This window comes from Panicum virgatum, chromosome 1K (assembly GCF_016808335.1).
Source record: "Panicum virgatum strain AP13 chromosome 1K, P.virgatum_v5, whole genome shotgun sequence".
Classification (NCBI taxonomy): Eukaryota; Viridiplantae; Streptophyta; class Magnoliopsida; order Poales; family Poaceae; genus Panicum; species Panicum virgatum.
Genome location: NC_053136.1, coordinates 48,491,211 through 48,505,750, shown reverse-complemented (window position 1 = coordinate 48,505,750; position 14,540 = coordinate 48,491,211). Strand labels below are relative to the sequence as shown.

The window sequence follows — 14,540 nt, the reverse complement described above, 5'->3', positions numbered from 1 at the left end:
GATGATTGCCGGATCTCACAATAGTATCTTATGAAGCCCGAGGAACCATATTGATTCAGTGTTTGCAGGTGTGCATACCTGCATCTGTATGGACTGATTGCCAATGGAATGAATATAAACAAACGTGCAAATGCGAAATGATTCTGTCCAAACTGAAACTATTTTCAGGAACTGCAAGGCAAGCAGCAAGCCAAGATGCAGAGTTTCATTCAGGGAACACGCTTGTTGTTCGTCTACTCTGGTCTCTTGACTTAGCACTAGCCATACCAACAGAAGGTTACTGCCCAGTTAGACGTTGTCATGAGTGAAGATGAAATCCTTGAACATATCTTTCAGCAAATGCAGAAGAGAAGTCTGAGATTAATTGCTCACGTGTCCAGGCATGCACTCCATGAACCAAATCTCGGTGATATAAAAAGCTCCGGTAGTTACCTACACTGCAGTCTGCAGATTCTGAGACAAATATCAAGACTTCGTATAAAGAAATCCAAAGAATAAGATAAAACAACAAAAAGCATAGCTCCATGACAATTGTAATTTGAGACTTTCATAAAACAAATTGTAATTGCAGACTGTAGAACAAGATCTTTACAAAACAGGTCCTTATGGTCCAATCAGATGAAGTGGAGAGCGAACAGCTGGGGACATCTGATTTCGTCAGAGAGATCCATGCTGAACGCTTGCATCGTGATGCCGCGCCTGCCCAGTGATTCTCGGCGTCGGCGCCACCAGTCTCTCGATTTCGTTGGTGGCCACCGCTTCACCTCCCATTCGGCGACATCTCCTATCTGCCATGCCACCACTGAGAAACTTATACACCAAGCAGGAGGAGCCAGTAGCGCACCATGTCGGAAGGCACCGGCCGCCCAGGATAGAAGAGAACCCTCCCCGTTGGCCATGATTCCGAGCATGACCGGCCGGCAAATGCACCGTGCACATCCCCGGAGAGGACACAAGCCCTGGTAGTTGAGTTGGGGGCTCACCGGAGAGCCAAGGGCAGCCGCGAGGGCCGGAGAAGCAGCGCCGTGGTGGGACGGCGTGAGGACGGGGAAGCGCTCGGGCCTCGGGATCGTTTGGGTATTTTTTTTTAATCTCAGCCGTTAGCAGTGAATCGGATGGTTTAGCGTACCTAGGGGTGGACGGTAAATGAAATACCATACACACCAGACGGTAAACGAAATACCGTCCGCCCCTGGTTACGGCGCCGCCACCCGCCGGCGAGCTGGGAAGCGGCGAGGGAACATTGGATGAGGAACGTGGAGCTCTGGAACTTCGTAGGAAGGCAGCGCAACAACAGGGGGAGCAGCCACGCCGGCCGGATGTCGCGTGGAAGGATGGAGTCCATCAGTAGATGGGGACGACGCCGCGACACGAGGAGGAAGAGAGAGGTGACGCAGAGCATGGCGGCGGCGGGGCGCGGCCGAGCTTCAGCTTGGTGACTCTCCCTCCATATGAAGCACAAGCAGAGGCAGCCACCATTACTACATGTCGAAGCTCCCTGTCGGCATCCCAAGCATAGCCCCGCATTCGCTGAGTGCGCCCGCGGCGAGAGCACCAGTCTCAGCGGCGTCCTCGAGCGAAACGGAATAGATGGATAATTTATCTGGACGATCGAGAAGACACGGCGTGTGAATACAAGCGGGACGGTCTTCTCGGGTGCTCGCCGGAGAGCAATGGCAGCAGAGGCCGGAGAAGCAGCACGGGGGACGGCGACATGGCGTGAGGACGGGGAAGGGCTCGGGAAGTTGGCATTGGTTCGTCCTTATTTAATCTCAGCCGCTAGTATTAGATCTGATGGTTCGGAGTACCCCAGGGGTGGACGGTAAATCAGATACCGTCCGCCCCCTGGTCGCCACGCCGCCACCCGCTGGCGAGCTAGGAGGCGGCGAGGGAACATAGGATGGGGATCCGGAGCCTTGGAACTCTGCAGGAGGTCACTCAACGCCGCAACCATGGAAGCTTGGGCCGCGGGAGGAGTACCGCTCGCGGTCGGTAGGCCGAGCTTGCCGCGGAAGCATGGCCGAGGTCCGAGGAGCGCTAGCGCGGGCTGGCTTGGCGGCGATGGCGATGCCGCCGCCGCTTGCGTGTCCGCGTAGGCCGGAACGTGTCGTGGTGTACCGGGAAGATGGGATGGTGATGCTGGAGGAGCGGGCGGAACAGTGGGTGCCGCTTGGGTGTCGCGTGGAAGGAGGAAGGACGAGTTGATCAGCAGAGGGGGACGCCGCCGTCGGGTACGGTGTGCGCCCGCGCTGGCGAGGAGGAACCGAGGAAGTGGGAGGCGACACAGAGCATGGCGGCGTTGGGGCGCTTGCCCTGCTTCAACCTTCAGGTCATGGCCGGTGGCAATCCAGGCATCTACGGCGCCGGCCAGCGGCCAGCTCAGGCCCAGCGACGAGGTCCTGCTTCAGTTGTTGTCCCGTCACCGTCAGTTACCCGCTCGACCACGTATTTCTTATTGACCTCGAGCCCATTCCGGAGGGCTTTCCTGCATGCGGGATGAACCATGAGAGGACGCAGGGAGAATGGTAGTTGGTGGTGGCAGTCGTCGTCGTCGTCGTCGGCCATGGATAATTCCGGCGGCCATGTGGGGGGCAGGGTAGGATTGCGTTCTTAATTGCCGTCACCGAACCGTGTCCAGCGTACCTAACTTCGCGGCACGATCGGGCCTGCAGATCTAATACACGCAAACGGCAAAAGAACTATTCATTGCGGTTTTCTGTAGGTGCGGTGGCTCGCTCTTCAGTTCAGGACTCGGATCGTCGCCTCAGCCTGCTGTCTGATAGGATTTGAGGGCTGCCAACTGATGAAAGAGATGCCGTTGGTACACTGAAACTGACAAACTGCTGCTCATGAATGTAACAGCTGCTCTGTCTGTTCAGTTCGAGACATGCGAGGATAAGCGAATCGGAGACGGAGATAAGCATATCACTGTATTTGATCAGAGTACACAAAATTTGGGAGGTCAAAGCATTTATTGATTCTTTCTCAAAAGATTATAAGAACAGATGATCAAACAACAGATAGCACCTTCTTATTGATTCTTTCTCCTATCAGACTTTTTTTTCCTACTAATAATCGTTACTCGGAAGAGGACAGAGAAAGGGGGCCATGAACCTCGCCGGCGGCAGCGGCTTCCTCACGGCTCCTCCGGCGGTGGCAACGCGGCGGGCACCTCCACCACGGGCGGCGTCGCCGATGGCTTCCCCTCCCGCTTCGCGGCGGCCCGGCAAGGCGCCGGCCACCCGCACCACCGGCGGGCCAGCCTCGTGCAGTCGTACCGCTCGTCAGGGCCCTCGGCCTGCGCCGCGCACACCCGCCCGAAGACGCAGGACAGCACGGTGAGCACCAGGACGGCCGCCAGCACCCCGAAGAACGTGCCGATGGAGCCCGATGAGCTGCGGAGCGGCGGCTCGGCGCCCGCGGCGGAGCCCTGGTAGCCGCCGTAGCCCGGCAGGGGCGTCGCCGTCACCGGCGCCGGCATCGTTGGCGTGCTGCTGCTCGCCGCCATTCTTGCATCCAGAGAGCGAGCAAGATCGACGATGGAACAGTGGCGCGACTACTGGCTACGGAGCGCAGCTGTTGACTAGTGAACCGGACTGTTTGGTGCTGGAGGTGGTTGTGCCCGTAGTAGGAGTGAGCATGGGATGGGACATGGGTGAGGCGAAGGCAACAAGCAAGAGGGTTCGGCAAAGGCGTCCACCATCAGCTCTGCTTTGCGACCCGGCGATGTGTCAACGGATTAGAGGGCGGGCGCGGTAAAGTTTCAGGAGAAAGTCTGCGAGGTTAGCCTTTTTTTTTTTTTGTGGATCGCGCGAGTGGAGATCAACATGGAAAGGGCGCTGCGCTCGGTGGGATGGTTGGTGTACTTGATATAGTCGCCCATGGAGGATACACATTGTGTGATTCAGAAGAGAAGCTTTGCAAGAGCGTCTCCTAAAAAAAAAGCTTTGCAAGAGCGCATCTCGATATATAGTGTTGTGGAAAGATGGTAAAGAATGTGAGGGAAAGCAAAAGAAAGTGCAGCAATCTACGAACTTCTTTTGGATCATGCATGCATGGTATGGATGATCTGGTTGTTTATTTACATAGCTTTATTTGCAACGATGAAACGCAGTCCCCGTTCAGAGATGTGTACCGAAACATTAACGTGTTGCTGACTTGCATGGGTGCGTCCGCCTTGACAACTTTCCAAAGGAAAAAAAAACTTTGCAAAAGGCAAAAGGATCACTGCCGCGGAGGTGTTGTTTTCTTAGCATGCTGGGTTATCTATAAAATCATTTCCACTTACTTCATTCATTGGTCGTTGTCCCGGTGTGTTTTCTGAAGTGCTGTTTTCCACTTACATCTGGTATTTCCTTTCCACGATTCTCGTTGCTGCCTTTTTACCGGTGTCCAAATTCATAAATCTGAGAGCGCTGCTCACCTCCAACTGTTGCTTCTCAAAGAAATGGAGAAACAAGTGAAAAAGCTTCAGGGCTGAATCTCCGTGCCCAAGCTAAGCTATCTTTTTTTTTTGAGGGGTCCAAGCTAAGCTATCTGGCTGGAGTCGAAAGAGGCCCAAATATCTGGCAATCATGGCCCACGTTGCTAAAGTACAGCCCATGAACCAATGCGATCAGCAAGGCCCACTGGCTAAAGGACAGCCTACGAAACAAATCGGCCATCAAGGCCCACGTGTCAAAGGTACAGCCCATGAGCCGAAGTGGTCAAGAATTTGTGCTCTCTGGGCCGCTCCCGAGAGTCGTGTGGTTGTGCCCTGGCTCTCTCACGGCATCGCCTCCGCTCTCTCTTTTTCCTCGCACTCCTCGAGACCACCGCACCAGCCTCTCCTCGTCCCCGATCTCCTCCCACCCCCGCACCCAAGGGTTTCGCTCTCCACCGGCGCGGAGCAAGCCAGCGAACAGGGATGGCGGCGGCGCGGCACCTCAGATCCGGCCTCCCCCTCATCCGCGCCCACCTCGCGGCCTCCGAATCCGCGGCCGTCGCCCAGGTCCCTGCCCCCAACCCCCTCTCCGTGGTTGAAACAGATCCATTCCTCTCGATTTCGATTGGCCTTCCGCGTCCTGTATCCGATCTAGGGCTGCCCTGTCTCGTGATGTTTTAGGTTGTTTTGCAGGAGGGGGGTTTCTGAGTCATCCTTGTGATGTTTAGGTTCGTTTCTGGGGGACTGACGTGTTCGTTCTGATGCAGGGTTCGAGGGGCTTCTCGTCGCAGGTGGCCAAGCCCACTGGGAAGCAGGTCAAGGTACCTGTATTGTATCCCCTCTGAGGCTCAAATGCATTTATGAAATGGGATACGTATGTTGTTTATTATGTTCGTGAGTGCGGGATATGTCATAGGTGACTCTTGTCAATGTATCATTGGCATTGCGGGGATTATGCAATTATTTCTCTAGTATATACTGCCAACTGTCGGGAAACCTAATGCTGTACTAGGGTTGGATGCCATTTGATTTTGGGTTACCCTTTGATTTTTTAGTGATTGTAACTATGCAATCACTTATTTATGTCATACACAAAGGATGAACTATTGAATGCGACTTATTTGCTCCTTTGGAGAGACAGTTTCTTCAAGTTGTACGTAACTGTATTGTTCGGTGGAGAAACTCCAGGATAAGTTGACATTAGCGTTGTTTAGTTTGCATTTCTCGGTTTTCATTAAATGTCTGTGTAGTAAAATGCAGGCTGCTGAGTTAGAGTTTCCCCTTTTAATTTAATTCATCGTTGCATGTCCGTCATTTGTTCATGCATGTCTAATTGATTTTCTGACTTTGTCTTTAGGTTCCAGATGCTCTATATGGTGGAACAGGCAACTATGCTAGTGCACTGTTCCTTACAGCAGCCAAAGCAAACACATTGGACAAAGTTGAATCTGAGATTAAAACTGTTGTAGAGGCATCCAAGAAGAGCCCGCTGTTTTCTCAATTCATAAAGGACTTGTCAGTTCCAAAAGAAACCAGAGTGAAGGCTATAACTGAAATATTCGCAGAAGCTGGGTTTTCAGATGTCACAAAGAATTTCATGGGTATGCTCCCTGCTCACTCATTTTGTATGCCTAATTGAGTTAGCTATATTTCCTTGTAATGTTTTGATTATGCCTGGATTTCACAAGACATATTGAACCATTTTGTTGTGTTATTACTTCCAATAGTCTTTTCCATATTAATAACACGGAGGAAATGCTTTTTGTAGCCTTGATCTGTATTATAATGCATTACCAAACCCATCAGTTGATTTACTTTTCTCAAGAAGCTGTTTTGAATTTTGAATTTCAGTACATGGTAACGATTGATAAATGCATATTATTCATTCCATACTATGTATCCTGTCGGTGTCTAACTTCGTGTTGGTTTATGAAGCTGTCTTGGCGGACAATGGCAGGCTGAAATATATTGAGCGCATTGCTGAGAGATTTGTTGATTTGACCATGGCACATAAGGGGGAGGTGAAGGTTGTTGTCAGGACAGTTATTGTAAGTTTATTTCCATACCCTTTTTCCTATTGTCACTGTGATTACAGTATCTGTTCGAATAGCTCAGTCCCCTTAACATGTTAAAAGAAATGTTTGTGATGCATATATAGCTTTCTATTGCTTGACTTCATGCATATATAGCTTTCTATCGTGATGGATAACATTGTTTGATGTGAATTTCTATGGGTTCTGGCCTTAAGTTTTTTTTTTATGTTCTTTCCTTTTTTTATTTTGGTATATTTTTATCTTTCAAGCCGAAAATAGAAATACATTAACCAGAGGCAAAAAGTTTTTTTTTGGATGAAAATTTTATGGTGTCTCCAGATTACATATGAAAAATTGCCAGGTACTTTTGTCATTAATGTTTTTGAAGTTGCAAAGTAAAGAAATAAGCTGTACTAGTCATGGCTGGCAGCGGTAAGTGCTATAGTGCAAAGATCTGAGTGGTCTTGACCACTCCATATCAGCGTTTGTCATGCATTATTTGTTTTGGAGTTGACATGCTTAGTCATACTCTGACCAATTGGAGAGGCATACCTTGTTAATTTTAACACTGTATTTTGTAGCCAGCAAATATTCCACTGGCGCCTTGTTTCCTTTTAGCTGTTTCATTTGCTAGTGGGTTTTTTGTTTTCTTTCTTAGTCTTAAAAGATCGAGGTGGAATGTCTACATATTTTGGTGCATTGGGTTTTGATCCGTTGAAGAAAGCCAATTTGCAGAGCAAAGGGGCCAAATAAGTGGTGATCTTTGCATTGAAGGTTGGCGAAATCGAACTCCACTCTGCAGTTCTCCGTGCCGCTCAGAGTTGCTCCATTTTGTGACGGCCTCGAACAAGCTGCTACAACTTTTATCACAGCATCACCCAGCAAATTTTGATAACCTTTCACTTGTGCAAAATGAGGATAAATCATACCAGAATTTAGGAAGCTTGCTTACCTCATATCATCCATAGTTTGAGGTGTCCTTTTAGTGCAGCTTCATTTATGGTTCCTTGTGTATGTGACAGCACTTGATTTCTCTTGCTGACACATGTTTCTTTTGTGTTAGCCACTTCCTGAGGAGGAGGAGAAGGAACTCAAGGAGACCTTGCAAGATATCCTTGGGAAGAACAAAACCATTTTGGTTGAACAAAAGGTAACTTGGTCCACGAGCTTCATATGTAGCCTCAAAAGTAATATTTGAAGGAATGTTCCTCAATTGTGCTTTCTGTGCAGATTGACTACAGCATCATGGGAGGACTTGTGATTGAATTCGGGCAGAAGGTGTTTGATATGTCGATCAAGACTAGGGCGAAACAAATGGAAGCATTCTTGAGGCAACCCCTTGAAATCTAACTGCCTTTTGGATAAAAACATCATCAGAATGCAGTGGCTGTGCTGCTGAAGGTTTCCTCATGTCCGCAACTTTGATCTGGCCTTTGAATAAAATGTTTCCTCTAACAAGAGAATGCCACTGTTTTTTATTTTCTTGTGGGCTAGAGGCCTGCTGAACAATTTATGTTTATTTCTTGTTACTTGAAGAAGCTTGCACCGAAAACATGATGGATGCCATGAAAAGTTTTTCAGCTCCAAGTCATTGGAATATATGAATTTTTTCCTCAAGAAATGCACTGTTCTTTGTATATTCAGTTTCTCATGTGAAGATTATTGATGCCAAAATAAACTATTCCTGCCTTCATGTGATTATCTCATGTCTGTATCTCGGTATGTGCTATCTGAATAGTATGTTTTGATCTTTTGAAAAACAGCACGCCAGATCTGTGTGCTTGGACGTCATGTTTGTGTTATATCCCAGACAAAGACTTTTAGCCTGCAGCAAGATACTGCGCTTCCTTTTGTTTGTTATTTCAGGAAGGGAAACAAATTGTCCGTCCCCTAGATCTTGCGCTGCCTTGTGACCCAACTCTTGCTGTGAAGGGGAGCAATCGGCCGTAATCAATCATCCACGCAACTCATGCCTGCCACGCCTCCAATCATTTATAGTTGGTTATTGTTGCCATTTAGCGGCTGTTGCCGAGTCTTGGGAGCAGTTCTCAAACCGCACTGCTTTCTGTTTTCTGATGTTTATGTGTTCCAGCAGAAAACATGCCAAAACATGTGTCGTAGTCATGGAATTTGCATGTGTGCTTGCCCTGACGCGTGTCTTTGCTTCCTTCCCTGTCTTGATGCGCAGGCCAAGCTTGAGAAAACCCTCAAAAAAAGCTTGAGAAAAGCCTAGCCCCTAAAGTGACGGGCCAGGGTGTGATGGCTTGGAAGAATGAACAAAATCGATTCCCCAAGACACTGCTCGAGCAGCTCAAGCAACCTTAACCTCTGGGTCACTCTTCCAAGCAACCCATGCAGATATGGCATGCTAAGCTCCCAACCGCTTCCTCCTCCATGTCCTCACCGCCTCATCTTCCTCCCTCGTCGCCGTTAGCTGCTCCTGTGGCTCTGCCTCCACGGCCCTCCGCCCGACAATGGCGTCGTGCGCGGCGGAGACGGGGCTGGTGGCCATGGACTGCCTGGTGGTGTGCTGCTGCTGCCCGTGCCTGGTGCTGCAGGTCACCGTCTTCCTCTTCGTCAGGCTGCCCAAGAAAGTGGTCGTCAAGACGAAGCGGATCATCCTGAGGAGATGGCACAGGAGGAGGCCGCCGGCGGCGTCGGCGTCCAAGGGAGTAGCTGAATGCGCGGCCTCGGCGCGCCTGAAGCTGGAGGAGCTGCTGGACCTGGACGACGGTTTTGGTCAGGCCGCGTTCGGGGTCGGAGGAGACGGCGCCGACGGCTGGAAAGAGCGGTGCTTCCCCGTCGACTACGACGACGACGCCGTGTGGGAGGCGATCATCGAGCAGGAAGGGCTCTTCTGGTTCGGCAGCTTCTGGGGCCGGCCGGAGCAGGAGGGGCCGGCTGCTGGAGGTGACGATCAGATCGGTGGAAGCTTCAGGCTACCTGTCGGCTTAGAGAGAGTCTGTGAATAGTTAGGCTAAAACGGCCACAAAAAAAAACGGCTAGATTCACACGACGATGTAAATACGAGGCGTCTCGCGGAGGATTTCATTCAGAGAATGTACATGTCAACGTACCAGGAACAAGGTACGTTCCCGAGCTCACGGCAGAACGAAAAGAATGTTCAGAAAGAAATTACTACTTCACCCGAGAATTTTGGGATATCAGTAAAGCAGCAGGATGGCCGTTGTTCTGCTGTCGGTGGCCGTTGTTCAGAATGATAAGTGATGACGCATTACTGCATCACTGATGATTGGATCACGTCGCGATAGTATGTACACCATCGACCGTGGCCTGTCAGCCGTCGATCGGGTATCCATCCGTACCGGCACGAATCTTGAAGCGCGTCCAAGCCGTGGCTCCCGTGGGCGGTGGGCCCAACGGGTCTCCTTGACTCCTTCGGTCCTCCCGTGAGGCGCACCTGGCGGCGGCCCCTGTCATCTCACTTGGCCGTCTGCGCCACCAACTGGCCAGAGCTCCCCGCTCGGCGCCGCCGCTTCGTTTCGTTGATGGATTGCGCCACCCGGTTCCGCACCCGGAACCCGTCAACGGCTGCCGCCTCCCACTTCGCCGGCGAGAGGAGGCGCCCGGGCGGCAGTGCGTCCTTCCGTCCCATGTCGTCGGCGGCTCCGGTGGAGGAGCCGGCGGCGTCCGAGGCGAGGCGGCGGCCGTCCGGTGACTCCTTCATCCGGCGCCACCTCAGGACCCTCGCGCCGTACCAGCCCATCTTGCCCTTCAGGCCCGTATCTGGCCACGTGCAGGCCGTGCGACCGCACAGGGCCCCCGAATTCGAAGGGCCCCCAAAATATTAGGTATATATTAGATATAGCCATGTAAACACTTTAATTTAGTTGATTGTTTGACCCAATTTGTGGAAAAAAAAAATGGCCCAAATTGCTCCTAAAAGATAAATCGTCGTAGGCGTATCACTTGCCACTTTTTTTTACATGTGTGCTGTTTGGGGTCACGTGTGTGATCTCAAGTGTACCTGTCACAGCACCCAACCTCTTCAAGATTTCGTGTTTTGGACATAAAATCGGCCTAATAAACCAGACCCTTCAATGCTTTGTTGCTAGAACAAATTTTTTTCGGAAAAAAATTTTTGTTGCCCAAACAATAACAATTGTTCCAGCAATAAAAAAAAATTCCAAAACAAAAAATAGTTATTGGACCTTATGTGATGATTTAACTATCAATCACACGTGTGACTTCTAACATTTGTGCTTTCACACAGCACATCGCGCTCGTGTGACTTCTAACATTTGTGCTTTCACACAACATATCGCGTTTGCCGACTGGTATCGCTTGGTATTCATAATCTTTCACTAGGCCACCAGAGTCCAGTCCATTGTTTCGCACAGGGCCCCCAAATTTGCCGGTACGGCCCTGTTGCCCTTCGAGGTATGCATGGGCGCCCCTCAGTTACTCTGTTAGATTCCTCCCTGTGTTGGGGAAAGGCGCCTTTTGCTATGCGCGCAAGGTGCTCGTGTAAATGCCCCTGGCGAGACTCTGGCCTACGTTGAGAACGGAATGTACCTCCACAGCGCAAATTACTTAGTGCGATAGTGTATTAATTTTTCAAGCTTACTTCTGATGTTGCTATGATTTTATACTCTGTGGTAGTAGTTTTGCGTTTGCTGAAAATTTGAGCTCGTATCAGGTGCTATCTGCTCGCCTTGGGCGTAGACCAGAGGACATAATCAAGCTCGATGCAAATGAGAATCCATATGGTCCACCCCCAGAGGTGAGTTGAGTTACATTCTTAATAAATCGGAAGTTGGACTTGGGGAACATCCGAACATGAAACAATGCTAAAAATCCTGAAATTCTATAATTCAGAGCTGTGCTCATTCATTTACAATACTAATAACCTTTCTTCACTGTATGTAACTAAACCATGACCTGTCCTTTATAGGTGGCTACCGCATTAGGTAATCTAAAGTTCCCCTATGTGTACCCTGATCCTGAAAGCCGCCACTTGCGTGCTGCTCTTGCTGAAGATTCTGGACTTGAATCAGAATACATACTTGCTGGATGCGGTGCAGATGAACTAATCGATTTAATTATGAGGTTAGCATCCAGCTCATGCACATCTCATTTTTTTTAAAAAACAATTCTTTATCTCAAAGCTGACTTATTCTCTATTTCATGAATGGGGCAAATGCAGATGCGTACTTGAACCAGGTGACAAAATTGTTGATTGCCCTCCAACATTCACAATGTATGAGTTTGATGCTTCAGTAAATGGTGCACTTGTCATCAAGGGTGGGTAGCTAGTTATTTCTTGGTTCTTACTTTTTTTTAACCTTAGATGATTCTTGGATTTATTTTGGCTTCTGTCTACACTGTGCATCTTCTGATCATGATAACTTCTTGTTATGCCATTCGCCCTTCTCTAATGTAGTTCCAAGGCTTCCGGATTTTTCTCTAGATGTTGAACGTATTGTTGAAGTGGTTGAACATGAAAAGCCAAAATGCATATTTCTGACATCTCCAAACAATCCAGATGGCAGGTATATCTGTCATCCATAACTGGAGCTATTCTATTTGGTTGCTGTCCACATTACCATATTTTGCTGAATTACATTGATTCTGTTTGTTCAGTGTAATCAACGATGAGGATCTTTTAAAGATACTTGATCTTCCAATACTTGTAGTGCTGGATGAAGCTTACATTGAATTTTCAAGCCTTCAGTCAAGGATGGCATGGGTTAAGAAGCATGATAATTTGATTGTTCTACGAACATTTAGCAAACGAGCAGGTTTGTGATTTTTGTTCTGCTCTTTTTAGTCAATATGCAAATGTTAATGTGTTCTGAGCAAACAAACAACTTAACTACTATGAGATCTCGAAGTTGATGTTCTTTTTCCCCCTCTCATGGCACTGCCTTGTAATCGCCAGATTGATTTCTGAACTTTGCTAAGGAAACCAATAACCCAATCATTGATGTATTTTTGTTAGCTCATTATCATATAAGCTGGTATATGCCGATCTTCACTTACTAAAGTTATTTGCTCTTAACAAACATATGGAAGACACGTTCGCTACACAATTATGAACCGAGAGGTTCAGGAATGTCTTACAAGTTATTAACAATGCAGGTTTAGCTGGTCTTCGTGTGGGTTATGGAGCATTTCCTCTAAGCATTATTGAGTATTTGTGGCGGGCCAAGCAGCCTTATAATGTTTCTGTGGCAGCAGAAGTTTCAGCATGTGCTGCATTGCAGAATCCAACCTATTTGGAGGTATTACTTTTACAAGTCACTGCAATATTTTTTCCCCACAATTTAACTTTGTCTAACTCAGTGTGCTTCCTGTTGAACGTTGTACAATGGAAGAATGTGAAAAATTTACTGCTACAAGAGAGGGAGAGGCTGTTTGATCTTCTAAAGGGTATACCATTCTTGAAACCGTTTCCCAGTCATTGTAACTTCATTCTCTGTGAGGTCACATCAGGAAAGGATGCAAAGAAAATAAAGGTTCGTTTTCCTTGTTATTACATGCTCCTATTACACACTCCTCATTTCCATCCTGTTCCATTGAGATATCATAGTCACTTCTATTGTGATTTTGCGGTCGGAAAATGACCAAAATTGGAACATGAAGATTAGTCATCTCTGTTTCTCTTTCCAGACTACAATTGGTTATCTGGAAAAGAATATCTTATACCTCTGTTCACATTCTCTAAGAAATGCACAAATGATTGAAACAGTATGGAATTTGCAACATTATTGATGTGCTTTTATTAATAACAAAAAATTTCAGGAAGACCTTGCAAAGATGGGTGTGATGATCCGCCACTATGACAAGAAGGAATTGAAGGGGTATATTCGTATTTCTGTTGGGAAACCTGAGCACACTGATGCACTAATGAAAGGCCTGAATGCCCTTCAATTGTGAGCACTAGCACACCGTCACCAGTAATGGAAGCATTGAAGTACTTAACCAATATGTATGCGTCAGGCTAGATGCAGTCTATAAGAGGAGATTTGCATCATTCCAACACCTAAGCCCAAACCAACAAGGGCCAATTAGTTTTCAACAACCATTTTGTTTAATAAGTCGAAAATTCGATGATTTTAGCAAGGTTATCGTTCAGAGCAAGGCTGTAAAAGTTGAATTCCATGTGGCTATTCTCCAGGTTTGGGCTGCTTGTTTGGTGGTTGATGGAGAACTGAAAATTCTGTAGGTAAATAAAGGCCAATGCAGCCATGTTGTTGTTGCCTTTGAGCAAAAGTTGCTAGACATTGCAAGCATAAACAAGATACATGAAGCAAACTGGTGAAAGATGCAACAAGTTTCTATTCATATACTCCATGACAACAATGCGTAAACGTTGCGTGTCTATTTATGGTGCCGTGGCAGCAGCCAGCAGCAGGGTTCCCACCATGCAGCTGCATCTTGACAGGTTCTCGCTGTCGCTGGTACTGGCTGGCGAGCTTGCCTTCCTTACGATGTAGTTCTGCGCTGGGAAATCCTGGGCGTCCATGGTCGCTTCTCAAGCGTTGTTCACGATGATCACGCCTCTCTCCATCCTCGCGACCCTCTTCTTGTAGAACAGGCCTCTGGTATATCAAAGCAACAAGCAATGAGAACCAAGCAGCAGAGTGCAGCACGAGTACTAATGACGCGCGTGATCCCTGTCGTGAAGGAAGGATGAAAGCCGAAAGGCCCTTTCTCATGGCTAGATGAAAATAAATGTTGATGGTGCACTTTTTATGCAAACAGGCTCTGGCAAATCCTTTTCAAATATCAATAAGCAAACAAGTTGAAGCGGTAGCATGTCTTGAAGGTTTGAGCTTGCTGCTGAACGGGTGAGAAAACCTGTGACCCATGAACCAGATTATGTCTAACATCTAAACAAAGACAGAACCACGGATATGCACATAGTAAAGGAGATCCAGGCTTGCATTCAGCTACTCCCAGAGGTGAAATTCAGGAAGGTCAGAAGAGAGTACAGTGCACTAGCTCATGAGCTGGCTCAGTTAGCAAAGAGGACTAGAGGACGACACATCATGCTGTATGGAGAGGCAAGGCTCCATCTTAGTGTAAGTGAAGTACTAGTAGTTGGGAGTTGTCTCTGA

The 14,540-nt window shown here is 48.2% G+C and overlaps 4 protein-coding genes and 1 non-coding gene across 5 annotated transcripts; 4 read left to right on the top strand and 1 right to left on the bottom strand.

The window, feature by feature from the left end:
- Nucleotides 1-2,913: 2,913 nt before the first annotated feature.
- On the bottom strand, nucleotides 2,914-3,846 carry LOC120649827. The gene has a single exon (XM_039926730.1). The coding sequence runs from the start codon at nucleotides 3,506-3,508 to the stop codon at nucleotides 3,137-3,139; it is 372 nt and encodes a 123-aa protein (XP_039782664.1). The 5' UTR covers nucleotides 3,509-3,846; the 3' UTR covers nucleotides 2,914-3,136.
- A 916-nt stretch (nucleotides 3,847-4,762) lies between these two features.
- Nucleotides 4,763-8,095, top strand: LOC120649802 (ATP synthase subunit O, mitochondrial-like). Its single transcript, XM_039926700.1, has 6 exons — nucleotides 4,763-4,990; nucleotides 5,191-5,244; nucleotides 5,781-6,024; nucleotides 6,359-6,471; nucleotides 7,520-7,606; nucleotides 7,687-8,095. Exons 1-6 carry the CDS (start codon nucleotides 4,907-4,909, stop codon nucleotides 7,804-7,806), a joined length of 702 nt encoding a protein of 233 aa, XP_039782634.1. The 5' UTR covers nucleotides 4,763-4,906; the 3' UTR covers nucleotides 7,807-8,095.
- LOC120658220 lies at nucleotides 7,191-7,317 on the top strand. The gene has a single exon (XR_005668553.1). It is a non-coding gene; the product is annotated as a small nucleolar RNA snoR86 (small nucleolar RNA).
- A 124-nt stretch (nucleotides 8,096-8,219) lies between the features above and the next one.
- Nucleotides 8,220-9,652, top strand: LOC120649809. Its single transcript, XM_039926711.1, has one exon. The coding sequence runs from the start codon at nucleotides 8,931-8,933 to the stop codon at nucleotides 9,426-9,428; it is 498 nt and encodes a 165-aa protein (XP_039782645.1). The 5' UTR covers nucleotides 8,220-8,930; the 3' UTR covers nucleotides 9,429-9,652.
- A 225-nt stretch (nucleotides 9,653-9,877) lies between these two features.
- LOC120649817 (histidinol-phosphate aminotransferase, chloroplastic-like) lies at nucleotides 9,878-13,764 on the top strand. The gene is made up of 9 exons (XM_039926722.1): nucleotides 9,878-10,199; nucleotides 11,117-11,200; nucleotides 11,372-11,526; nucleotides 11,624-11,721; nucleotides 11,861-11,969; nucleotides 12,061-12,218; nucleotides 12,559-12,701; nucleotides 12,795-12,935; nucleotides 13,222-13,764. Exons 1-9 carry the CDS (start codon nucleotides 9,966-9,968, stop codon nucleotides 13,354-13,356), a joined length of 1,257 nt encoding a protein of 418 aa, XP_039782656.1. The 5' UTR covers nucleotides 9,878-9,965; the 3' UTR covers nucleotides 13,357-13,764.
- Nucleotides 13,765-14,540: the final 776 nt, after the last annotated feature.

Excerpts from the sequence above, each read along its gene's own strand:
- LOC120649827 (XM_039926730.1), bottom strand. The coding sequence starts at position 3,508 with ATGGCGGCGAGCAGCAGCACGCCAACGATGCCGGCGCCGGTGACGGCG.
- LOC120649802 (XM_039926700.1), top strand. The coding sequence starts at position 4,907 with ATGGCGGCGGCGCGGCACCTCAGATCCGGCCTCCCCCTCATCCGCGCC. Across the intron at positions 5,245-5,780 it reads CCACTGGGAAGCAGGTCAAG|GTTCCAGATGCTCTATATGG; the intron begins GTACCTGTATTG and ends CTTTGTCTTTAG. Across the intron at positions 7,607-7,686 it reads CCATTTTGGTTGAACAAAAG|ATTGACTACAGCATCATGGG; the intron begins GTAACTTGGTCC and ends CTTTCTGTGCAG.
- LOC120649809 (XM_039926711.1), top strand. The coding sequence starts at position 8,931 with ATGGCGTCGTGCGCGGCGGAGACGGGGCTGGTGGCCATGGACTGCCTG.
- LOC120649817 (XM_039926722.1), top strand. The coding sequence starts at position 9,966 with ATGGATTGCGCCACCCGGTTCCGCACCCGGAACCCGTCAACGGCTGCC. Across the intron at positions 11,970-12,060 it reads CCAAACAATCCAGATGGCAG|TGTAATCAACGATGAGGATC; the intron begins GTATATCTGTCA and ends CTGTTTGTTCAG. Across the intron at positions 12,702-12,794 it reads AGAATCCAACCTATTTGGAG|AATGTGAAAAATTTACTGCT; the intron begins GTATTACTTTTA and ends GTACAATGGAAG.